The sequence below is a fragment of the Helicoverpa armigera genome, chromosome 17 (genome assembly GCF_030705265.1).
Source record: "Helicoverpa armigera isolate CAAS_96S chromosome 17, ASM3070526v1, whole genome shotgun sequence".
Lineage (NCBI taxonomy): Eukaryota > Metazoa > Arthropoda > Insecta > Lepidoptera > Noctuidae > Helicoverpa > Helicoverpa armigera.
The window spans coordinates 1,589,163-1,615,630 of NC_087136.1; the positions used below are offsets into that span (position 1 = coordinate 1,589,163).

The 26,468-nt window shown below is 35.9% G+C and overlaps 4 protein-coding genes and 1 non-coding gene across 5 annotated transcripts; 4 read left to right on the forward strand and 1 right to left on the reverse strand.

Moving 5' to 3' along the window:
- Positions 1–1,392: 1,392 nt before the first annotated feature.
- Positions 1,393–1,509, reverse strand: LOC126055897 (U5 spliceosomal RNA). The gene has a single exon (XR_007511707.2). It is a non-coding gene; the product is annotated as a U5 spliceosomal RNA (small nuclear RNA).
- Positions 1,510–2,297: 788 nt separating this feature from the next.
- Positions 2,298–5,243, forward strand: LOC110370415 (serine protease snake). Its single transcript, XM_021326203.3, has 9 exons — positions 2,298–2,452; positions 2,531–2,583; positions 2,786–2,939; positions 3,108–3,170; positions 3,394–3,464; positions 3,583–3,762; positions 3,914–4,124; positions 4,477–4,640; positions 4,971–5,243. The coding sequence occupies exons 1-9, from the start codon at positions 2,404–2,406 to the stop codon at positions 5,154–5,156; spliced, it is 1,131 nt and encodes a 376-aa protein (XP_021181878.3). The 5' UTR covers positions 2,298–2,403; the 3' UTR covers positions 5,157–5,243.
- Positions 5,244–5,896: 653 nt separating this feature from the next.
- On the forward strand, positions 5,897–10,981 carry LOC110370393 (serine protease snake). The gene is made up of 9 exons (XM_049846109.2): positions 5,897–6,051; positions 6,136–6,188; positions 6,433–6,574; positions 8,637–8,699; positions 8,785–8,855; positions 9,158–9,337; positions 9,519–9,738; positions 10,019–10,182; positions 10,703–10,981. Exons 1-9 carry the CDS (start codon positions 6,021–6,023, stop codon positions 10,889–10,891), a joined length of 1,113 nt encoding a protein of 370 aa, XP_049702066.2. The 5' UTR covers positions 5,897–6,020; the 3' UTR covers positions 10,892–10,981.
- An 868-nt stretch (positions 10,982–11,849) lies between these two features.
- Positions 11,850–20,155, forward strand: LOC126055714 (serine protease snake). The gene is made up of 9 exons (XM_049846105.2): positions 11,850–12,051; positions 12,251–12,303; positions 12,458–12,635; positions 12,980–13,042; positions 13,226–13,347; positions 18,358–18,537; positions 18,617–18,833; positions 19,007–19,170; positions 19,439–20,155. The coding sequence occupies exons 1-9, from the start codon at positions 12,006–12,008 to the stop codon at positions 19,634–19,636; spliced, it is 1,221 nt and encodes a 406-aa protein (XP_049702062.2). The 5' UTR covers positions 11,850–12,005; the 3' UTR covers positions 19,637–20,155.
- Positions 19,675–22,850, forward strand: LOC126055713 (serine protease snake). Its single transcript, XM_064038958.1, has 8 exons — positions 19,675–19,719; positions 20,370–20,853; positions 20,934–20,996; positions 21,083–21,162; positions 21,244–21,423; positions 21,498–21,708; positions 21,936–22,099; positions 22,454–22,850. Exons 1-8 carry the CDS (start codon positions 19,675–19,677, stop codon positions 22,700–22,702), a joined length of 1,476 nt encoding a protein of 491 aa, XP_063895028.1. The 3' UTR covers positions 22,703–22,850.
- The last annotated feature ends 3,618 nt before the right edge of the window (positions 22,851–26,468 follow it).

Sequence of the window (26,468 nt, forward strand, 5' to 3'; positions counted from 1 at the left end):
TTAAACCACCGTCCCGAACAAAATCAGTGGACTAAAGCTATTACTAAACCGGGTACTTCTTAATACCACGTTTAATAAGGTGGTTATAGTTTTTATTGTTGCATGCAATTGACCTAATCAATAAATAAATATTGAAAATAGAAATTAATTATGTAATTGCTGTAAAATGTAAACACGCTATTGCATATTACAAGGACAAAAATAAACGTGTCACGTACCTAGTGTTAGATTTGACCAAGAATTTGCTTGATACCAAATAAATCTGCAATAAACTACGTAGTACATGCAAACGAACAGTTTTCATTTCATATTTTGACGTAAAAAACATCATATCCACATTTTCAGTACCTCCAATCTTCGTCCATCAGAAAGGCAAGCAAGACACGTACGGGCCGTTTGTTTTCATACCCGCGACCACTTTCCAGTCTGTCCGAATTGTCGGCCACCCGACAATATAGACACGTCCACAGAAACCACTGGGTTTTGGACATATATTGGATTAATATAGCTTGTTGGTGATATTGTCATTGTTAATTTGAACGGTGTGCAATAAAAAAGGTGATGAAAAGATGTTTTGTTTATTGTTCTTAAAGCTGATTTAGGTCAACGCGACATTTTGAGAAAAGCTTTTAAAAAATTCCGACTTCGACGAATGTACAAACCTAGTTCTAAGTCTGATAAACACAACGCTGAAAACTGCATGAAAATCGCTAAACGATAATCACTGACAAGCATAATACATACCTACAGGTCAAATTGAGATCCTCTATTTTTGAAGTCGGTTATTATAAGGTAACGACAACAATTAAGACAAACATTTTTATAGGTTTCAAAGATCAACCGAACCCACACATTCTACATTTTCTTTTCAAACATAGCAACAACCAATGAGGAACTTTTACAACTTACCCACAGGGCTAACACATCGATTCGATGTTAGTAGCCCAGTAGAAAAACGCGAATCTATTTTTGATAAGGCAAGCTGTAAGTTATTCATCTCAGCGCCGATTGAGGAATAATTTGTGGGCACTGTGTTACGCCAATGTATGGCGTGCATCCCCTTATTTTATATTCGTTCTCTTTTATGGGGTGTGACAAAAAGTGACGGAGTTTTTTATGGGTTTGTGAATATTGGATTTTGGTACTGCGTATTTTGGAGGTACTTACTGGAAATACTGTGTTTGAGCCTAGATTTTCGTTACAGAATACAGTAAGTATATTCCTCGTTATCAATATTGCATTATAAAAGTGTCATTAGTGTCAAGCACATACTAATAATATTAACCAAAATCATTATGCTCAGAGACTTGACAATATTAATAACCTCATACTATGAGGCTTATAGTCAAGGAAACCATTTTTGTATCAGCTGAAAGATTTTTCGGATTAATAAACTCTGCCGAAGCAGAGTATTCAAAAAATATTATAGACTCATTTGAGTGTTCCCCTCCACGGAAATCTTTAGTAAAAGGCGAAAGATTTATGCGTTTTGAAGAAAAACCAGAGTTAGCAATGTTCGGGTCGGCCGAGCTTATATGTGTCGCGCGGTAACCATAACGCTTTTCAGAAACGAGCTCAGATTGTACAACGCCATCTAGTGAGCAACTATCACACCAACATTGTCTCATGATGATACCATATTTTAGCATTGATTTAATTTTTTATCATTCTAATTACACCATTAAGAGGTTTTTAAGATAAGATTTTATTTATTTATTTTAAAAAAGCAAGTAACTGTAAAAATAATATTTTTATCTCTCTATTTTTGTCTTTAATGGTGTTCTGGGCCTTAAGATTAGTTTCCATTTCAGTATTTATAAAAAAAAGATGTTTAATTCTTTTTTTATCTTTACACGTCAGAAAAATTTATTACTTTATTAATTACGGACTACTTTAGTAATTTCTCAAAATCTTCTTCTTTTTAGCGTTTATCCCGTCTTGTGACGGGGTCCGCTTTCCGTATCTAATTTAATTTGTAATTTCTCAAAATATAAACAGATAAGTAAAAGAATCGTAGCTACTGAAATTAGACTACAATGAGATTCGAGTTAATGCGTTGTCCTTGATTGTATATTTGAATTACTCTAATAATAGAAAACAATTAGGTACGCTTTCCTAAAAAATCACACTTTAATAACTTTAAACAGCTTACCCTGAATTGGATGTAAAATTAAATAACTGAAATACTGCTCGCTTGCTTTTTCCCGGTAAAAGTGTGGAGTTTTAGATAAAGCCATGCATGCGTATATAGTATTTTCCACTGTAGGTTAAAATTAGGTAGAGGTAAATGACATATTTAAGCAATAAACTCGTGTATATAGGCCTCATTATTTTACAAGTAATCGAACAACGCAGATTTCTACGAAAAATAATAACCGTAATTTATTATTAATTGAATAAAAAATGTGTGAAATTATGTTTATTAACATTGTTTTAACATTATTTTTTTCGGGTAAGGTTTAATTTTATGTTTTTTTTTTTTAAATTAAAAGATGCAATTCGATTTTCAAAAATATGTTTTACTTTTCAGTGTTATTAGCAAATAATGCAACGGCGCAATGGCACTGTGCAGATGAATGGGAGGTAAAAATTGTTGTAATTAATGTTTTTTACTTTGCAAAATATATGAATATTTTGTGTTTTGAATATCTCCTTCTCCTATGCAGCTGGCTGATCTTCCTATTACGCCATTATTATTTTAATATTAAATGAAATAATAACAAAAAATATTAAGCCAGACTAGATATTAATGCTTACGTATTCAAACTTAATTTTTACGTTACAGCCACATAACGCAGCAATTACTACACATACACTGCCTTTCAACTTCAAGAATCCCCCAGTATGTAGAAAACCATTGCATCGGAATGACCCATGTTCGCCGCACGATCCACCTACACGAAACTTCAGCGCTCCTGGTAGACGAGTTAGTGAAGCCAGTGAGTACTCCCACCTTTCCTTACCCCGTTACCCTGTGGTACCTCCTTAGTTTTATGTTGCCTTGGTTATTGGTATTACACTTCTTGCCGACTCCGAAAGGCAGTAAAGCTTGGTTTTACCTGTTGGTAAGTAGATGATGTTATAGAGGTTTTTTTTTGTTTTTTCAGAATGTTACGAGTACATTTGGCAAATGAAAGCTCGTCATGACAGAGAGGAAAGGTCAACTAATTGTAAGTTATTTGTTATTTCTTCAGGTTTTAAAAGTTACTTGCATGAATGATTAATAAATTAGTTATTTTAAAAACAACTTTTATACGCAACTTCTTTACGAACTTTTTGACGTTTTTGTGAGTAATGTAGTGCAATTAAAATGGGACGTGTTTTTTTTTATTAAAGTTTGTCTATTTGTAAGTCATCGATTTTCTTTTTATAACAGCGATGATTTGATTTTAGGTCGTCGAAAACGACACATTGTTGGTATAACGTACGGTGAACCCACAGAACGTGGAGAACATCCCAATATGGTAAATAGAATCTTTACTTTTTATTGAATCACCAAACGAATTAATTTTATTAAAAAATATTATTTATTTTATTTTATATTTCAACTGTATTAAAACATATTTTTTATTTATCTACCAGGGCGCCATAGGTTGGAAGTTGTTAACTGGTGAATGGACATTTATGTGCGGCAGTACACTTATCAGTCCAAAATTCGTTCTTACGGCTGCTCACTGCTCTGCAGCATCGAAAAAAGATACTAGGTTTGCTGATGTTGTACCCAAGATTGTCAGATTCGGAACTAGGAATCTTATTAAGCAAGTAAGTATCATAAAGTTTGCTTTTGATGTTTCACAAACTATACAAAGTATAAGCATTGCCCTACTCGAGCAATGTTGTCAAGCATTTTGGGCGACTGTTATGGGGAGAATTGTTACCTAAATAGTCCCCTAAGTAATATTTAATTTTCTAGGATACTGCTAATGCATTAGACGTGAACATCAAGAAGATCATAGTGCATCCGAACTACAAGGCACCAAGACAGTACTTCGACATCGCGCTGATGCAACTGGCGAAAAACGTGTATTTCTCAGCAGATGTGCAACCCTCGTGTTTGTGGACCAACCGGGATATTACGTTTAGCAGCAGGCTTCAGATCGCGGGCTGGGGATTTACGCATGAAAGTAAGAAAATATTAATATCCTCTTAATCTTTTAATGTTATTAGCGGTTGCAATAATTTTAATATGAATGATTGAATTACTAAATAAAAAAATCAAGCACTTTTAAAAAAAGGGTTTGTTTGCTTAGTTAGGTAATACTTATGGTCAGTTTCACCGGTTACTGATAAAGACTCGGCCTAGCATGAATTATTTATCTGACGAATAGCCTTAACTATCAGATAACTAACTGATACTTTTTCGGTAACCAGTGAAACCAGGCCTTAATGTATTTCATTTTAAACTATCGTTCCGTTAAAATGTTATCCAAGCAGTTGCCAAATTATTCAAAAAGGTGTGTTTATTTTAATCTACAGAGAGTCGAGAAACATCTCCTGTGCTTCTAAAAGGAGAAGTAGACATCATAGATTCCATTACATGCAACTATCTGTTGGGGAAAATGTGTAATAGAAACTTTTGTGGCCTGGAGGATCATCAGATATGTGCTGGCAATCTTAGTGGAGGAGTTGACACTTGTCGGGTAAGTTGAACTGCCAGCCGTATGGCCGTATGTATACAGAGAGAGAGTGCCAGCTTTCTTTCTTTTAGGCGCCGACCATAAGCGCCGACCTACCATCACTTATCGGCGCTGGTCCATTCTGTAGCAGTTATTTTTGCTTCACGTTGCTTCAATCTGCCTGCTTTATGTAATGTTACCAGCTCTCCGTCTGTATACGGCCTTAACCTGACCTCATAATCTTTGATTGGTTTAGGCGTAATATTCTTAAACACCTCCAAATAATATTTTAAAAGTAAAAATAAGTACAACAGAAAAATGCTCAGAAACTCAAAATCACTTTATTTTTTGCAGGGAGATTCTGGCGGTCCCCTACAAGTACAGCTTGATCTTCCAATCGTGGACCAGGGGAACATAAACTATGTGATAGGTATTACCTCATTCGGTAAAAGCTGTGGCGCAAAAGACCAGCCAGGAGTCTACACAAGAGTGTTCAACTTTCTTGACTGGATTGAAGATATCGTTTGGCCTGGAAAATAAGCCGATGTCTGATTTTAATTATGATTTATTGTTAAGTGTGTGACATATTTAAAGACTGAATTAAAGAAATAAAACTATTAGATCATATTACATTCTTTTCATTTTACCCAGCCAACTTAGAATAATTGTCCAACATTAAACCATATTAATTAAAAAATACAACCTTTGTCATTTATGAGCGCCTAGTAGAAACCCTAGCGCCTAGTATGAGACAGTATGGAGAATTAAATAAATATATTATTTTGTGTATTTTTGCTGACTTCTTTGATGTATTGTTTACAGATTTACTCATATTGTATGACTATATAGAAGACTAGAAATAGTCGGATAGAACGTAAAACTATAATTGGTACCAATTATTTTTAATATCATTATGATAACGACTAACGAGGCACGATTTCAAATCGTGATACTAAGTTTGTTTCGTGATTGACTTCATTCTATGAACACTTTACATGTAAACATTGTGGAGATAAAAATATTCCATTCGTACTGCGAATCAACAAATTAAGAAAGGAGTTGTCGAACCAGACAGAAAAAAAAATATTCGATACTGATTCAGAACTGACCTACGTAAAAAAATAGGCCAGGCCATTAATAAATTACATATTAATGATTCATCAGTAACAGATACCATAATATGAATAGAATTTAGTACATAATGAATTACAAGAAACTAAAAAAATCACTAGAACGTAACAATGAGCAATGATGGTCAATGTACTTCCCCTCGCGTCTCTACAAGAAGAACTTATAATTATTATGTCAGTCAGGTGCGAAACGGTTATTGAGAAACACATATATACCTCAAATATTATTCATACATAAAGTATATAAAAAAATAATATATTCAAGTTTGTAAACATGTGTGGAACGGTGGCATTATGCTTGTTAGGTAAGGTTGTTTATCATATTATGTATATATATTGTAGTTGAAATACATAGGTATGGTGTATATAAAATATGTAATTTATTCCAGTGTTATCCATTCATGTTACTAACGGACATTGGCAGGCTAGAAGTGTGAGACAGGTAAATATTAATTTTCTTTTATTTGCATGTTAAGTAATAAAGTACCTACTACATAAATTCTACAATACAATTTAGCTATTTAGAATGTTTGTTAAACTTAATAAACCCAAAAAGAAAGTAGATATAACCACTGTGTGGTTGTTGTGAGATAAAGTACAACAGAGATGGATGATTACTATAAAATTGGATTTTTAATTACCATGCAAACAGTTATTATTCTTTGCTAATTGTCACTTTCTTTCAGGCTCCCATACAATTTGAAGATGGGTCGCCTAACATTCCCACAGTATACCCATCTCGTCAAGGAGCTCCTACTGATCCATGTGCACCGTATCATCCACCTGTTCCTGACTTCAGCGCTCCTGGTAGACGGATCAGTGAAGTCAGTAAGTGTTAAGGGTTTTATAAAAGTTTTGAATATAAAAATAACATTTCCACTGTATCCACAACAGCAAAAGTAAATTGATAATTTCTTATACATTAAAAAAATATTTTATGTGCGATTCGGATTTAAGTTATTTTTAACCCCCGACGCAAAAACGACGGGGTGTTATAAGTTTGACGTGTCTGTGTGTGTGTGTGTGTGTGTGTGTGTGTGTATGTGGCATCGTAGCTCGCAAACGGATGATCCGATTATAATGCGGTTTTTTTTGTTTAAAAGGTATGTCAGTCGGGAGTGTTCTTAGCTATGTTTGGTGGAAATCGGTTCAGGTCTTCAAGGTCATCAGCTCGTTTGCTAGATGTGATAGGAATGTTACACGCTCAGTTTACTTGCAAGTTTATGTGGGATCTGAAATTTGAAACACTAATGTCTTTTGGAACCACTGAGCTGGTCTGCTGTTAGGGCACGAAGGTAGGAGACGTAACCCTGAACTGCCTTTTAGTAAGCCCATCGAGTTCGGGCTCGTTGAATTTGTCTTGACGAGTTCTCTTCATGTTTCTAATTGACGAGAACCTAATGCTGGAAATGGGATGTGGCGGATGAAACCCTGAAATGCCGGAATGAAACGGATAAACCGATTTATATTTTTGCTGAAAATCTAGAATGTCCAAAGGTTAATCTTTATTGTTTCTCGACATCTTGACATCTCATATAGCGACCCCATCTTAAGATAAAATAAATTAAATGAAAGAAGGAAAAATGAAGGAGCTCCTTTAAAAAGCATGAAATAAAATTAAATTATAAATTTAAAAAAACCCCCGACCCAAAAAAAGTACGCAATAATTATAACAAAAGGTTAAAAACGCTAAACCCTACAAAAAGCAAAAAATAACTTTTATCACTACGTAACCTAAATTTTGTCGTGTCGGGGGACCGCTCTAATTCATTACTTTAGATACGTGTTTTTTTTTTTTAAACGAATGTTGTAATTAGGTAGGTATCATTTGATTTATGTAAGTATTTATGAAGGTAAAAAGCGGTCCCCCGACACGTCAAAATTTAGTTTACGTAGTGATAAAAGTTATTTTTTGCTTTTTGTAGGGTTTAGCGTTTTTAACCTTTTGTTATAATTATTGCGTACTTTTTTTGGGTCGGGGGTTTTTTTAAATTTATAATTTAATTTTGAATTGAATGAAACAGAAAAATAAGGTTTGAAGTTCATCTTTATACGCTCCTACGAGTCTAGATTGATTCTCGTATTTATTTATGTTCATAACTGGTTTTTGATTGAACTTGATTTTGGTAGCCATTACGTAAGTGTTAAGTTGTTTGAGTAACCAAGGCAACATAGATTAACGACACGACAGCGAACATTTTTTTATGCAAATATAGGTACTATTAAGGAAAATCACATGCTTTGTGTTAAAGATGATAAGATGTAGTTACTCCTACAAGACAGATCTATTTTAGATTTTTTTTATTTGTCATGTTGCACTTACGTATTAGTATTGTATGTATGTTTGTTTGTGTTTATATTGTACTTATGGGACAATATCCTTTATTCCAAAGAAAAGAAATTATGTAAATTTTATGTTATTGAAAGTTCCTTAAATGATTACGTTTAGGTATTCAAAGTAGGCACATCGCATTTTAGGAGAATACACGGGGCACCTTTCCGAGAAAAACTTGACCGAGGCATATTCTTTTACGCAATAATATTGAAACGTCATAATTATGTGGTTCAAATATGACGTTATTTCCGTTGATTCCAAGGGCGTGCAGCACTGTGACGCACACAAATGTTTTTTTGGTCTAATCGTTGCAAATTGCGTGTGGACGAACATTCATAAAATGTTTGCCAAGTTGCAACCATGGTAGGACCAGGCTCAACATTTAGGTACACATTTTTTCACCAGCAAAATTAGTGGAATCTTGCCATATATCTTTGAAGGTTACAAGTGCGATGACCTCAAACAGTAGTAACTCCATAGATTTTTAGTAATCGTTTGAAACAAGTCTTTACGCTTATTTACATAAACATTAAGCATGGTTTTGTGATATTTCAGAATGTTACGAGTATATTTGGCAGTTGAAACTTCGAGATGAATTAGACAAAAGATTTGAGAAGTGTAAGTATTAAGAAGAAAATTGGACATATTATGATTTAAAAAAGTAAGAGTAGCATAAAACATAATAAAATATTGATTGTTCCAGGTAGTGAGATAAGGCCTGTCCCTGGAATAATTGGAGGTCACAGAGCTAAACGCGGTGAATTTCCTAACATGGTAATTTTTGATCCATTTTGAAAATATACAGAAGTTTATATTGAAATATAGAGAAGCTAGTTTTTTGTTAAATCACGCTCGCGTAGTGTGCCCCTTAGTAGTTACTATCAAAGACAGGTAGAATTTTTGCAAGAAAGGATCCTTTGTACTCTTGTATGAAATAAGGTTTACACGAACTACGTGAGCATGGTCAGGGTCATATTAATTATTATCAATGATTCTCTTGCTGATTCATAATCAACTGTAAATTAATCACATTGTGTGCAGATTCAAAAATCTATAATTATATTTCTATGTACTAGGTTGCCATAGGTTGGAAGCTGGCTATAGGAACATGGAAGTTCATGTGCGGCGGTAGTCTGATCAGCCCAAACTTCGTGCTGACGGCCGCCCATTGCTCAAGTGCATCAGAACGGGACACAACGCTGGAAGATACAATTCCTAGGATCGTTCGATTGGGCAGTACTAATATTCTTGATAAGGTAAGTTTGCCATTATCAAAGGTGTTGATTTTTACCATAGAAAATAATTCATATTATAAATGGCACTAAATCGCAGCAAAGTGGCCTTGTGGGAGGTAGGCCTTTGTCCAGCAGTGGACATCTTTCGGCTGACACTACGACCAAAAATCAGGCTCTTCTTATCCTTGTCTCACTTTTCTAGGATCGCAACGGTATTCCAGCTTACGACGTGAACATAACCAGGGTGATAGTCCATCCGCAGTACAAGTCTCCCATGCAGTACTTCGACATAGCGTTGATGGAGCTGCAGGTGCCAGTATATTTCTCGGCAGACATACAGCCAGCTTGCTTATGGACTAAACACGAAGTTGGAAATTACAGTCATAAGGCACAAGTCGCTGGTTGGGGCGTTATACAGTCTGGTAAGAATTTTATTTTATTCAAAATCCTTCTAGCCATATCTCAACTTTTATGTGTCTTCGTCTTTCGTACTTTCGTCATCTCACAAGTGACATTCCTTCCAACAATATCGTCCGAACACTCCATCTATATTTTTTATCGTAGTCTTTTTCCTATTTATTTGCATTACTCTCAATTAGAACTACTTTCTGTCTTGAATTTCGTTTAACCTATTTAAATAGTAGGTAAATGATTATTGAAGTCTTCTTCACCCGCAAAATTATGCTTATTTTACAAATGCAGGTACACTGAGGACATCGCCAGATCTGCTGTCAGCAGAAGTAGATATCATAGACTCCATTATATGCAACTTGCTGCTGGGAACATCTTGTAACAGGAACTGGTGTGGATTGAAGGAACATCAGATGTGTGCTGGCAAACTGCACGGAGGAGTTGACGCTTGTCAGGTAAACTCGAAGACTATAATCCTCTATGAGTAAACTGGTAGCAGGGTTTTGTTATGACCGAGTTCGATAAACAGGAAAGGAATTATTTTTTTCGTAAGGATGGTTGTTCTTTGATCTTCAGAATGCTAATTCTGAAGATTAAGTAAAAAAACTAACGTCTATTTTTCATAGATAAACTGAAAGTCAAAATCGTTTATTGAAATTAAGATATGGGGCCTTAACGGCTGTTTCTGGTTTAAAAATAAGAATGTTTCTATGACAACAGTTTTGTTTTGGCGAGGGGTCCAATTTAGTGTTGAGTGGAAGTCGATAAAGGTTCATGGTCATGTTGATCTCTGAATCCTTCCTTATACAATGACATGCAATCAGCCTGTTTGGGAGCAGCAAATTACCATTGCAACTTATCTTTAAGTAAAATGAAACATGACCTCCGTTTACAATTGTTGATAGTCTTTCAAGCCATACACTGTCTCAAAGCTTGAATTTTCATTTTAAAGAAATTATTTTTTTAATGTTCCAGGGTGACTCCGGAGGACCTCTTCAAATGAAGATTGACCTTCCCATAAAGACTCAAGGCAACATGAACTACGTGGTCGGCGTGACGTCATTTGGCATCGGCTGCGGCTTGCCAGATCTACCAGGAGTTTATACTAGGGTTGCCAGCTTTCTTGATTGGATTGAGGAAATAGTGTGGCCTAATGGAAAATAGATTTGGTCTGAAGCAGTAGTTATTAACAATTAATAACTTAATATTGTAAGTTCTAAGAGAGTAACAATAAATAAAACCCTTCATGACATATATTATGAGTTTTTTTTTCAGTTATCCTTTTCGCATGTAAATACATATTATTTTATGAATGTATCTAATTTCAGGTTTTTATGTACGAATTTATTTAGATACGAATGCTTATAGAATAATTTATTGTGTTTTTAATTTAAATAAATTTAAATGATGTTTTGTGGAGTTTTATTTCAATCGTCGCAATCACCTTTTCCTAAATTCCTCGATCAATTAGTTATTAATGAAGTATATTAAATTACGGTCCAAAGAAATCTTATAACACGTTCTTTCCTCTAAACCCTATCCTTCACAGAAATTGTAATAAACTTTTAGGGCAGATTTTTTTTTATTGCAAGCACTGGTACTCAGCTGAATCCGGTTAGACTGGAAGCCGAGCCCAGCATGGTTGGGAAAAAAGCTCGGAGGATGATGATTATGATGACATACTAAGCATAATTATTTTTATAAGTACCTAAATCGGAATGCGAAAGTGAGTTTGCTTTTTTGTCACGGTTTTACTAAAAACGTAATTCGTGAATTTAGTTAAAGTTTAGAGTCGATCTGATACCGGTAAATGAAGTACATGATTGTTGCTATGTCCGTCTCCAATGCATCTCTGTACCTACTTATCAAGCGAGTGATCCAACTGTCGGCCGACTAAAAAGTCTGCAGCGCAGGTACTCCAAACCAGTATTCTTGATTGAGGATAACAATATACAACTGACGTCGTTTCTTGACGTCGATACTGTTATAAAGGACTCTCATTATATGAGATGGTCACATCCAAAAAGTATTCGTATTTTTTATCTTTTTTTAATAACTGCATGTGAGTAATAGAGCGTTCTTGGAAATAACTACGTATTAAAGGTACGTATTTATAGGTATTCTTATATTTCCTGTTTGATCTAAACACCCGTTATTTTGCCAAATCTCCGACTTATTTATACTGATTTTTAGAAGAAACCTTATCATTGTGAAAGTGAATCTCATCGCGAGCAGTTTTACAAAACATTCACTCGTATCATATTTGTTGTGGTTCAAAATGTGTGCAGTCAAGTTTCAGTTTCTTAGTGCATTATTTTTTATGGGTACGTCTCTATATTTTAAAATTAGTTAAATTAGCAATTGATAGCACATGGACGGCTTAAATTCATGCATCTCGGATATCTACGTTTTCGTTGCGGGTGTGGGCTAAAATTCACATGCCGCATAAGATATTTCTTAGATAGTTATCAAGTCACTGTTTAATTTAGTGACATTTTAATTCATAAAATGGATTTATTTCAGTGTTTTCAATACACACTTCAATTAGTCAGAGCATCGGATCATTGGAATTTCAGGTTAGTATACTTGATGGCATTATCAGATAGATTTCGATTTTAATGCCAAATCAGAACACAAACTACGAGTACCATCGAAGTGTTTTTCAGCTTCACTTACCGAAATAGAATGATGATTTTAACTTACCTTAACCATAGCAAATAATTTTTCCAGCAACCCTTTGACAATCTGGAATATAATGGAAGACCTAATGAGGCAATCGACCCACTGAACATTGTTAATCATTTTCCTAATGATCTACATTATAACAATGTTCCTGATGATCTGTGTGCTCCATATGACCCACCTCTTCCCGACTTCAGGACTCCTGGTAGAAGGATTAGCGAAACTAGTAAGTACTTACTTTACTTTTTGGCACTATACTAATATAACCTACCACCTACCTTAGATATTATATAAGCTGGTCAGTATAAAATTAAGTTTATAGTTTATTTAATACCTATTTCTCACGAATGGCACAAATTACACATTTAATTACACAGACGAAATAAAGAAAACTAAAAACACAGAATATTTAACTTGCAAAACAGCTTACTTTTTCTATTTCTATGACAATGTTTGAAGTAGTTTTTAAAAAAATATTAAGTATTTTGGAAATATCTTTATTGTTAATAGGCAGGGACAAAGAATGCCTACAAATTAGCAAAAGCTACTTATTATTTTTTTATATTTCAGAATGTTTCGAGTATCATTGGTTGTTAATAACTGAAGCTGAAAAAGCTTTAAGGCAAAGAACCTGTAAGTTTATATCACGCCACGCTTATAGTTTTACAAAATAAATAATGACATACTTAAGCTGTAATAAATTAATCAATGAAATCTTGAGCATAATTTTTACAGTCACATGTACGTAAAAAGCAAGATCAAATCCTATCCTATATTGGCTGGTCAAGTGTTTAATTTGCTTACTTTTATATTTAGGCAGGTTAGGACCAATTCCGGAATGGTCAAACAAGATTAGTCGCAGACAAGCGCCTTTATATGTTGACACAAGATTTGATGTCAACGTCGATGCAGCTAAACGAGGGGAATTCCCGAATATGGTAACATTCATTTCCTTTGAATATGATAAACCAGAATTTGATACCCTGGAAAATGCATAATTAATATCGTGAAAGTTAAGACGTGTTTTTGTTGTGCTCTATAAATTAATTATTAATTTATAAATAAAACTATATTTCTTTGTGTTCGGAGTAATATATTGGTACTCACTACTATAGATATACGTTAAAGTGTTATGTAAACAATAGCACTAGCAGAACACCACCTACCAGCTGATCACTTGCACTACATTTTGCACTGTCACTACAACCAGTAAAATGTCTCAAGTTCAACTTGCCGATGTCCAAGCCACTCAGAAGAACTTAGAGGAGCTCATCTTGAACAAGATGTCAGAGATGGAAGCGCAAATCCAGTCTGCTAGTCTCCCGAAGTCCAACACTGTTGCCAAGCTCGCTGAGGAATTCCGCTGTTTCCGTGAGTTGGTCTTTTCTATGCTGGGCCTTCTAAGGACCCAGATTCTAGAATGCTCCAAAATAGCTGATGGGTTGGAGATGAGGAGTCGACGCAAAGCTCTTATCTTCACTGGGTTTCCTGAAGATGATAAGGACTGCAAAGCCCACGTTCTTGAGGTCCTTCGCAATAAATTGTCTATCAGGGACATCACAGCAGACAATATCACCGTATGTCATCGCCTTGGAACTTCAAACAAGGACCGTCCCCGACCTATATTGGTGAAGTTTGGAGATGTGAGCCAGAAGTCCACAGTATGGAGGGCTAAAACAGCCTTAAAGGGTTCCTCAATAGCCATCAAAGAGTTCTTGACTCGCTCCAGGCAGCTTGTTTTCAACAGGGCGCGTCTGCATTTTGGTATGCGGTTTTGTTGGACCCAAGAAGGTATTATAGTTATTAAAACTTCGGATGGCAGTCGTCATAAAATATCTTCCCTGGCTGAGCTTGATTTGTTACTTGTGAAGTACCCTAAAGGACCCGCAGAAGGGACATCTGCTGCTCGGGGCAAGCCCTAAAATATCATATATATTGGTGTTTTTGGTAATTGCATACGATTTGCTTTTTGTTTAAATTCTTTCATCTACTTGTAGCAATGTCGCTTATCTAGCCAATATCGCTATATCCACTTTTGCTTTGTAATGGAATTTATGTAAATCTATGCACTTTTGCTTTTACAAACTTGTCGAAGTAGTGTACCCTCTTATTTTTTTTATTTCTAGTCATGTTTTTAGTTTTTATTTTCACCTTCCTTCCAGTTCCAACAATATTTTGTTATGGTAATGGCATGTCACTGACTTTGACAAGTTTGACATTGACATTTGATTACGTTCCGTTACACTTTTGCTTTTGTTATTTAGTTGATCCTATATATTTTTCTATACTTTCATCCTTTTTTTTAATGTTTGTGTTTCTTTTTTTATTAATGTTAAGAGTTTAATTTAAGTTATTCAGTGTTAAATTTATGTTTTATTTGGTTACAGCTGGTGGGTGGTGCAGAGATATATTGTGCCATCTTGTTGAATAGTGTAGTTTTTTTTTTTGTTGATTTTTTCATTTTTTTTTATATATATTTTATTAGTATATATTATTTCATATATATTTCATTAGTATATAGTATATTTATTTTATCCAATGATGTCCAATGATGATTCTTTTCATTCTGCAAATAGTTCCGATGATTTATCTGATACAAGCTTTTGCTCCTGTACGGAAACACTTGGTGACTACATGCATCGAACATTTCATCATAACAATCGATATTTATTTAATATTTGTCATATAAACGCTCAGAGTGTGCCTAGTCATTTTAATGATTTATATGAAGCTTTTTCTGGTGCTAATGTTCATGCTGTCCTGGTTTCTGAGAGTTGGCTCAAACCTCATCTCCCTTCCACCAGCTACTCTCTTCCGGGGTTTGTGCTCATCAGAAATGATAGGATCGGGAAGGGTGGTGGTGGTGTCGCTATTTATCTCAAAAGTAACTTTCCATACAAAATACGTGCCACCTCACCCCCTGATTTCCGTTCATCTGCTGAGTACATTTTCCTTGAGATTTGTGTTAAAGGGGTCAAGGTACTGATCGGAGTGGTCTATTGTCCTCCCTCGGTGGACTACTTTTCTGACCTTGAGACGGCTTTGGAATCCATAGGGTCTGAGTATGAACATCACGTCATCATGGGTGATTTCAACACCAACCTTTTGCACTCTTCCTATCGTTCCCGTAAACTTCTCCACATCATTGAGTCTGCCAGTCTTCATGTCTTACCACTCCAACCTACTCACTGCAATATTGCAGGTGATGATACTTGGCTAGACTTGATGATTACCTCCGACCCTTCCTTTGTTTCCTCTCATGCCCAATATCCTGCTCCTTGTTTTTCCCATCATGACCTAATTCATTTGTCCTACCTCCTTAAGCCTCCAAAACCTACTCCTAAGGTACTGCGCATGCGCTGTTTTGCCAAGTTGAATGTGGATAGGTTACGCGATGATGCTTCGAAGCTTGAGTGGGAAGCTGAAGTAGCCAATGCCTCCTCTGGCGATGATAAAGTAGCTACGCTTAACCGTTTATTGATAAGTCTCTACGACATTCATGCACCAATTAAGTCAGTGAGAGTTAAGCGTCCGCCAGCTCCATGGATGTCGAGGGGTGTACGTATGGCGATGAGGCGGAGAAATCGTGCCTTTCGTAAGTTCAAAAAAGATCGTTCGGAGGATAATTGGGTTCTTTATAAAACAGCAAGAAATCGTTGCAACCAGATGATACGTAATGCTAAACGCCGCCACATTCTCGATAACATCTCATCAAGCTCTGCAGCTGATATTTGGAAGTTTCTTGGTTCACTTGGTATCGGTAAGTCACGTCATATGGAGTTTCCTAACACGATTGGTTTAGACGATATCAACTGCCATTTCGCCACTACTTCTAGTTTGGATCGTCAAACCACTCGTGAGACGGTAAACTTTATTGCCAGCCTTCCACATCCTTGCACAGACACCTTTGAATTTTCTCCAGTGTCTGTGGGTGATATCAAAAAGATCATCCTTTCCATAAAGTCTAAGGCCGTGGGCTATGACGATATCAGCCGTAGTATGGTCATCCCGATCCTTGAGTATATTCTCCCATCCATCTGTAACATAATTAACTTCTCTTTATACTCGGGTCAATTTCCTTCCTTGTGGCGTTTTGCATATGTCCGTCCTCTTCCGAAAATTACCAATCCCTCCCTCCCCACCCATTTCAGACCTATTTCAATCCTTCCTTTCCTTTCCAAAGTGCTAGAGGCCTGTGTCCATAAGCAACTTTCGAGTTTTATCCATCGTCACAACCTCATTAGCCCGTTGCAATCCGGGTTCAGGCCAGGACACAGCACTGCTACGGCACTCCTCAAGGTGACTGGGGACATTAGGGAGGGGATTCAGGACACCAAAGTTACAGCTTTGGTCCTTATTGACTTCTCTAATGCCTTTAATGCCGTCAGTCATGAAATCCTAGAATCCATCCTTTCCCATCTTATGATTTCACCCAAGGCTCTGGAATGGTTCTCGTCTTATCTTCGTGGTCGCCAGCAAGCTGTTCGTGTTGATGAGACATTGTCTAATTGGCGTGATCTAGTGGCTGGTGTTCCACAAGGCGGTATTCTTTCTCCTTTATTATTTTCTATCTTTATCAACTTTATAACTCATAATCTTCAGTGTGCGTATCATCTGTATGCTGATGATCTTCAGCTTTACACTCAGGCTCGGCCTGAGGATTTGCATATAGCCATTGATAAACTCAATGGGGATTTATCGATCATAAATCAATGGTCTAACCAATTTGGAGTCGCCGTTAATCCTACAAAGTGTCAGGCTATAGTTGTGGGAGGTTCTCGCATGCTGAGCAAGGTGGATTTTGCTAACTCTCCACCGATTGTTCTGGACGGTACTGTTATTCCAATTAGCCCCAATGTCAAGAACCTCGGCCTATATTTTGACACTACACTTGGTTGGCAAACTCAGGTAGCTAGCGTCAGTAAGCGTGTAACTGGAACCTTACGTCATCTAAATCGGTTAAGGAACTTTTTGCCACCGAAGACCAAAGCAATGCTTGTGCAGTCCCTAATATTTCCTATAATTGACTATGGTGACGTGTGTTACTACGATCTCAATGCGGACTTGCTCAACAAACTTGATCGACTTATCAACAATTGCATAAGATTTGTCTTTAACCTGCGGAAGTACGATCATGTTTCTGAGTATAGGACGCAATTGAAATGGATGCCCATTCGCCAGAGAAGATCGCTGCGCGCCTTGACGACCCTTTACTCGTTACTCAACTCTCCAACTCCTCCTACGTATCTAACTCCTCATTTTCAATACCGTTGCTCCGGTCATTCCAAAAATCTCCGTTCTTCTCACAACCTTCTTCTTCACTGTCCTTCTCATACTTCTGATACTATCCATTCTTCTTTTCATATTCAGTCTATCCTTTTGTGGAATGCGCTGCCCTTAGAAATCAGGAAGTCCACCAGTAAGCAATCATTTAAAAGTGCCGTGCGGAAGTTTCTGCTTAATAAATTGCTAGAAGAATCACCATTATGATAATCATTGGAATATTATATGCTAGTATATGTATTATATATATATATGTTTATATATATGTATGTATATTATTATATATATATATTTTTTAATCTTTTGTATGTTATATATTTGTAATAATATTTATGTACCTATTTACGTCTATTTTAGTATTCTATTAAAATGTTAATCTCTAGTTGTCTTATACATGTCTTTCTAAGTAAGTAATGCACCTACCATGTTATCTCTGCATCACCTTAAGGTTGACTGGAGAGAATGCCCATGGCATTAAGTCCGCCTTTGTAATTGTAAGATTGCATAAAGTTAAATAAATAAATAAATAAATAAATAAATAAATAAATAAATACCGTAAATTATATACCGTGTCCCATTAATCTTTGAAATGATTGGTGATTTGTTTTTTTAACTTTTCTATTTTTGGGAATTCTTTCATCCTGTACGTATATTTTATCTACTAGGGCGCCATAGGTTGGAAGGCGTTGAACGGTACATGGAGATTCATGTGCGGTAGCAGTCTCATAAGCTCCAAATTCGTGCTGACGGCTGCACACTGCTCCGAGGCATCGAAGGCGGATTTGACTTTCCTTGCTGATACTAAACCCAAGATCGTCAGACTGGGCAGAACAATGCTTGACCATGTAAGTAACTGACATGTACAAACTTGTATAACTAAAGAGTGATGAGGTTGTTGACCCTTTTATTAATGTTGTTTTTCAGAACAGTAAGCACAACACACCTTTTGACGCAAAAATAATTAATGTTATAGTCCACCCCAATTTCAAGTCTCCGATTCAGTACTACGATATCGCTCTAATGGAGCTGGCCCAAGAGGTGCTGTTTTCTGAGGAAATACGACCTGCTTGCTTATGGAATAAGAATAATATGGACACAGTCGTTGATAAAGTTAAAATCACTGGCTGGGATGAGGAACCCGGTAAGGAGACCAAGTCACTATAGCAAGTTAAATACTTTCATTCACGAAGGCATTGTCAGGTCATAAAATACGTGACGTTAGAAAATTTTTGAAACCTTTGGACAGCCGGGTGAAACCTTTTAAGTCTGATAGATCTTCCAGTCATAATACTCTAACCATAGGACTATTTTCAGGTAGCTCAGAAAAGTCTGCAAAGCTACTAGTTGCAGATGTGGACATAATAGATTCCACTACATGCAATGATCTGCTGGCCAGTTCTTGTAACAGGAATTGGTGCGGACTCGATAATCATCAGATGTGTGCTGGCAAACTGACGGGAGGAGTAGACACTTGCCGGGTATATGATTCATGATAATCTGTATAGCCATAAACCATATATTATCGAATGGGTGTACTATGCCAAATCGAATGACAAATAATCGAATGCCAATTGATCGACCACTATAAATCGAAATTCTAAATACTCGAACATTCATAATATCGAATTTTCGTTTGATCGAGCGTTAAATGCATGGCATATTCATCCTATCGAAAAATCTATATTTTTTAAGAAAACAAGAAAAAATCAAAAGTTAATAAAGCGTATTTTGTTTTATTTCTATTAGGGTGACTCGGGAGGACCGCTCCAAGTGAAAATTCCACTCCTCTTCACATATCCTGACATGGTGAGGAGCATGAACTACGTAATCGGCGTGACGGCATTCGGCATACGCTGTGGTCTTCCTGGGTTACCGGGAGTGTATACCAGGGTAGATAGTTTCATTGACTGGATTGAGAGCATTGTATGGCCAGATTTTAAATGAATATTGGTATTTTCATGGAAATCGACGAGATAATCGTGATGATTCTTAAGAGAAAATGGGATGATTGGGTCAAGATAATTGAAGTAAACTATAAGCTACTAGCCAGATTATCGGTGCAGATTTGGTTTTTGCATTTCAGTGATTTCTTATTTAGTTTGACAGGGAAAGTAGGATTCAAAGTAGCCAATTATTTAACTCGAGATATAAAGACGTAGAAAACCCTTGGTTAACTTAATTTTGTTTTCTATAAAATTAATATTTTTCTAATTGTCTTCATCCAATTACTTTATCGTAATAGTATTATGATTGCAGCTAAGAATGTTTTAATTGATTCAAATATTAAGCTAATTGTAACTATTAAGTTACTGAGTGATAGTTATTTAATTAAGTTATGTATAGAGACAGTGTTAGAAGTACGCATTTTTTGGTGTTATTTAATGAATGAATGTAAGTTATTAAGATGAAATTGTTTTGTGGTGTTATTGTATTCTGTTTTATTGGTAAGTTTTATTTATTCAAATAAATAGCTATTGCTTGATTTATTGTTTTATTTTTATAAAAAGAACGAGGATAGATAATGTAATAATGGTCTAATTACAATTCATTGCAGTATCTGCAACAGGGCTTCCAAAAACAGCTAGTGATTCTGGGGTAAGTAGTAAAGTAATTTGTGCTTTACTTTTAAACAATCAATGCCTGATTTGCCTTTTTATTTATTCCTTTTTACTTACAGTCACCTGTTACGAGTAAACAGAATTCAAGGTCTATACTATCCAAGTTATCGTTTCTCAACTTTCCTCAATCATCTGAGACGGATACTATCGACACTAAAACATCTGAATCAATACTTGCCACTCCTCAGAACGAAGAAACGACTCCAACAACCATTCCTATTTTACTTGGTAATTTAACGATACCTACTGAAGTACCTTCAACAAGTACGTTATCAGTTCCACAAACGGAAACAACCACTATTTCTATAAACTCTGAGCTTACGTCATCTACTCCATCTTTCTTGGCCGAGTCTCCTGTTGCCCAGAAGAAAAAAAATACGTCACACCATGACAGATCTGGACATAATATTCCTTCATCTCATGAGTTGTCCTCATCACAACATAAGACAAAAGTACCACTAGTACCATATGACCCTTGCGCTCCCTTTGTCCCACCACCTACTCCAGATTTCAGGGCGCCTGGTAGACGGATCAGCGAAGTCAGTAAGTGTTAAGTTTTTTGTATATACTATGATATGTACAACTAACTACTTTGAAAATAATATTTTGTTATGATTTTTTAGAATGCTACGAATACATTTGGCAGATGAAAGTTCGAAGTGATAAAGCGGGGCAAGACAATGAGTGTGAGTAACGGTTGTATTTGCAACTCTTAAAACTAGGTATATGCTTCTCTGTTAATAGTGTCTCAACGTGACGAATATTTTTATAGGTCAGGAACACAGGTTAAGAGGAATCTCCTCTTATATTGTTGGAGGACATTACACCTTTTCTGGAGACTACCCAAATATGGTAAGAATTTAAATTCAGAACTTTAACGTGGTTAACGATTTGTGATGATAAATTATCCTTTTTTATCTCTTTAACTACCAGGGCGCCATAGGATGGAAAGCGGTTGTAGGTACATGGAAGTTCATGTGCGGATGTACGTTGATAAGCTCGAAATTCGTCCTGACTGCTGCCCACTGCTCAAGTGCGTCTTCTCGCGATACAACAATAGCTGACACTGTTCCCAAGATTGTGAGACTAGGAGATAAGAATATTCAGGACATTGTAAGTAGAGGGCTTCATGTTCACAAATGATTGGAATTAATAATATCCCATTAATGTTCTTAAAATTCTTCTAGATAAATGGAACCCAAGATGAGACTATTATCAGGATTATAAACCATCCGAAATATAAATCCCCAAAGCAGTACTTCGACATCTGTTTGATGGAGTTGGGTAGAAAGTTGACGTTCACTACGGATATCCAACCTGCTTGCTTGTGGACTAAGCAAAGTATCACCAAGTATGGTGATGAAGCTCAAGTTACTGGATGGGGCGTTGTGGAGTCAGGTTTGTCCGCATATTTACATTTCATTTCATGATTATGCTTGTGTTCGATAGACATTTTCATGATCAAAGTTTTTGTAGATTCGTCTCGAATTCTGTATTAGTTGAATGGTTTTGAAAATTAAGATGGAGACTCCTAAAAAAATCCTCAGGTGGCAATGCAATTTAAGAAACTTTTTCAACGTCTTCTTACATATTCGTACTTTTACATATAGCATCTTTCTTCACAGGTACAGTGAAAACATCTCCGGAGCTCCTGGCAGCTACGGTAGACATTATCGACTTTGCCAAATGCAACAGACTGCTGCATATGTCTTGCAATAGGAATTGGTGTGGTCTCCAGCCCGATCAGCTATGTGCTGGCAAGTTGGGCGGGGGAGTTGATGCTTGCCAGGTAATTTAGTAATAATTTACTTGTTATCCTTCCAATATAAGTTTTTGCCTTTTTCGATAATTTAGATTACGTAATTCACTACGGTCCAAGCCACACTCTGGAGTATGACTGTGTTGTTTCTCGAAAAGATTGTAAATGAAACAATCTCTTATGTTCGCTGCGCTCCTGGTAAAATACCAGCCGAGTGACGTAAAAAAAATTGTGGTATTGGTAAAACCCTACGATGAATATAATAATTTATGTATCCTGGTAAAAACCAAAAAATCTACATTTCCATGTTATTTGATTTAATAAGTTACCTACTAACAGTATTTGTTTAATGCCAAAAATGAATATTTTTTTATATAATTCTAGGGTGATTCCGGTGGTCCTCTCCAAGTGAAGATCCCGCTTCCAATACTGACTGAAGGCACCATGCACTACGTCATCGGCGTGACGTCATTTGGCGTTGGCTGTGCTTTACCAGGACTACCGGGAGTGTATACCAAGGTTTCCAGCTTCATCGACTGGATCGAGAGCGTTGTTTGGCCAGGGCATAATGGAACAACGACACACAACGATGTTCCCGATTTGGGTCGCTTCGAACGGTCTGTTAGGTTTTAAAGAATTTTATAACTGCTAATTTGTGTAACCAGTTACTTCCTAAGTAACATTCTGTACAAGAAAAGTTTTGACACCCTTTTAAATGGGACTTGCGAATCTAATATTCTTTTTAGGAAACCAGACTATCTTAAATTAAAAAGAGCGTTAAACTACATTATTCTTCTTTCATTTAAGTTAACCTAAGTTAGTTTAAGTTGCCCCTAATAGGTAGCGTGCGACGCATTTCTTTTAGAACTAAGAGACGAGCAAGTTAAGCGTTCGAGCGCTGCATGCAATTTGTCAGTACCAGGGTTCTGGTAAAATTCTGAGAAGATATTTTAATGGATGTCAATAGATGGATGGTTACCCTGTTGAACCAAGAAGAACCAAAACGAAAGGTATGCCAGATACTTAGATATAAATGTATACATTATTTTGCATATTCTTTGACCAAAAGGAAGTAAAGAAAACGTTAGAAATGATTACTCGGTAGAAAACATCAGACAAATAAACAGCTACAACAATTTAATAAATATACAAAACATTACAAATAACTTAAAACAATGAACCGCTCCACAAACAGAAATATTAAAACAAAACACAAACCACAATTTTGAATCAAGAGCGCAAGTAAAAATAATTAAAGTTTAAATTCTTAACCCCACCGCGGCCGCTTGCAATTGCATTACATCTGTTCTCAACTGCAGGTTTAATAAAATCCCGTTCTGCACTGCGTGTTGCGGACAGCATCTTGATTTAAGCCCCACTTGGATAAAGAAAACGTACTGGTTTATGGCGGCACTAAAGGGTTGTTTAGTCCTTTACTGTCGATGGTAAAGTGCGGACGGCGAATAAAATCTTTTAAAATTTGCCGGCTTTATTCTGCAATTATTTTATGGGGGACTTTATTGTGCTTTTATGTTGACGGGTTTTATAAGACACGGTTTTGATTGAAGTTCGTTTAGTAGTTTCACCAAGAAAGTTGTGCTTGGCTGGGGCACTGCCGTGCCCTCAGATGATAGACTTAATTAAACTTTTCGTTCGTATCATAGAGTTTGTGTTTTGAAAAGGGATGTCATAGGATCATTTAAAAAAACACATTATGCTGATTAAAAAAGCTATTTGGAGAATTCAAACATATTCCTATGGTTTGCCTGTGTTCGATATTAAATAGCTTTCTTTCCTAAGCAATTTAAGTAAAACATTACTTATTTATGAACTCAGCACCTACCGTCTAAATGAGAATACAGTAAAGCAACATTACCCAAGTCTCAAGAACTGTTCCCAACATTGTCGCAGCTAAAACAATGTTTGATTGTACTACAGTATTTCTTAAACACTCCACAACTTGGAGTTTGCCTGTAAACTTTATCTTTTATTTAAACTTTTACTTTAAATTGTTAATATGCTGTACCTAAGCGTCGGTCGTTTCATGAATTTTGACGACGGCAGTTTATGATTTAAAAGGTTTCTTGTTTCTAGATGAAAGTTGCTGCATGAATTTGCAAAATAAAAGTCATGATAGATATTTCTTTGCTTTATAAATATATTTATTTTGCATCTATCTAAAAGCATTTGATGCCGTATATATGCATTATTCACAAAGAAGAACCAGAAATTACGGAAACTCCCACACTAATTACGTCCAATAATAACTTTTGCTTTTGATTAATGTTTCAAGGTAAATTGATGATAAGGTAAAAAGATGAAGCTGTTAAAAATAAACGCGAAGCCAAAGTAGGCCATAATAAATATTTTATGGGAAATTAATTTCCTTGTTAAAATACACCTAATTGCCACGCGGAAGTAAGCAAGAGAATTTAAATTAGCTAAAGATACCATACAAAGAAGTAGGTAGAAGGTTTTTCTAAAAATATTTTTAAGTTATTAACGTATGCATAAAAAAACAATAAAGGTCATGAAAGCTAATTTTAATATAAATCAATGTGTAAAGAATCATTTAATTTTCAAAGTTACTCTTTGAGACCAATTCGACAAAAAAATACCAGGAGAGCATAGAATAAGAAGAGGTGAATTAAAAATAGCTTTGTATAAAAGAGGGGTATTAGCGACCCTATTATGGATATGTCAGGGTCACGACGTCCCGGAAATTTGGGACACACTGCAGACACGGGATAGATGGGGACGAGTGATTGTCGCCCAACATTATGATATTAATGGAACCGGGGTAATATTGACTGGAAATATTGGTTAATTTGACGTTTTAGTAACTTAATATAATTTGGTGGTTAGCAACATTGTGACACTGTAATGATTTCAAAGTCTAGCTTAATATTTTCGGTCTTGATTAAAATTATATACACAGGATCTTTGTTTAGAAAATCCGTCATATTCAGCATAAATATATGATCAACCTTATCTGGCTATAAGTAACACGCACACGCATAAACCACAAAATGCTGATACATTTTATGCTAATATTTCAACATCAAGTCAACATGTCAAACCTTTTCTCACACCTCGAGACAATGATGGGAAAAAACCAAAAAGTTCAAACATGGCGACAGTTTCCTTTTACAAATTAACGACTTTTGCCGCCATTATGACGTCACCTGACATGCCTGTCCAATCAGAGGATCCCAATGAAAAATGGCTGCCAGTCTAATACGGAAACTTTTCTTGATAAATGAACGAGTAATAAGAAAGAAATTAGATACGAATTCGTAAAAATGAATGGTTGAGGAACAAATTGATTTTTTATATTCAATTTTATTGGTATTAGTGAGATCAAAGTCCATTTTGTCAAACGGGGATCTAATATGTATTAGGGGGCTGTCAGTCGCAAAGTCTCAGCTATTAGATATTTTAGTTTGAATTTTGTTGGGAGTTTTAGCTCTGAGAAGTGATTTACTTTACGTAGCTCGTCGGCTGCTGCTGATCGCTAGTTTATATGGAAATTAGAGGACTTTAAGGGGTTAAGATAAATATGACTTAAACTTTCTAATTTATTAAGGCAATATATTACCGTAAGCTGCTAGATAAAAATACGCTGCATTTTTTAACCTTATGCACATCTATTAGCAAAGAAAATTAAATATACGCGTTCTTAGGTATAGTACCTGTATACTAATGAGAAAACTTCGATATTTTCAGGTAAAAGATAAGTATTTGGTAAAGTTAAAGATTTTTAATCAAAACTTGAAAAATAAAATGATTACGTCATTGCGTCTACTCAATTGTCGTCTACTCAATACTCATGTCAAACTGAATAGATTTCAGCTTTGATAAAAACTTACAAAGTCTAACCCTCTTCAGATATTGTCGAGCAACACGAATTTACGCTTCAGTACTACAGAATAGTCCCTATCTAACACATCGCACGTATATCGACTAAAATAATCTCGTTCCTTCTTCTGAAGACCTTTCGAACAAAACCATCACTAGTCTAAGTGCATTTTATTTCGTCAGACCCTTTGAGAAAGTCCAGTAACAGCGTCCAATTTATCAGGCCTCTCCAACCTAGTACTTGACGTTCCTTCGTCATATTTTCTGTATGCGTACAGACGGACGGGAGGTCTCCTTACACTGGTTGGTCATAGTATACAGTCGTTCGCGAGAATTGGTTAAAATTCAATTATTCGTCCCATTATTCGCGTACTCAAAGTTTGGAGTAGGGCCGGACCACTTAGGACGTTCCGTTCCGTCGAGTGCCTTGCTCTGATTCGGTTTAATCTAACTTTAATACAGGCTTTTATGTTATAAGTCGTATAATAGAGTGGGAAGGTTAAGTGTTAGGCACTACATGTGGGTAAAAAGTGACAAAAGT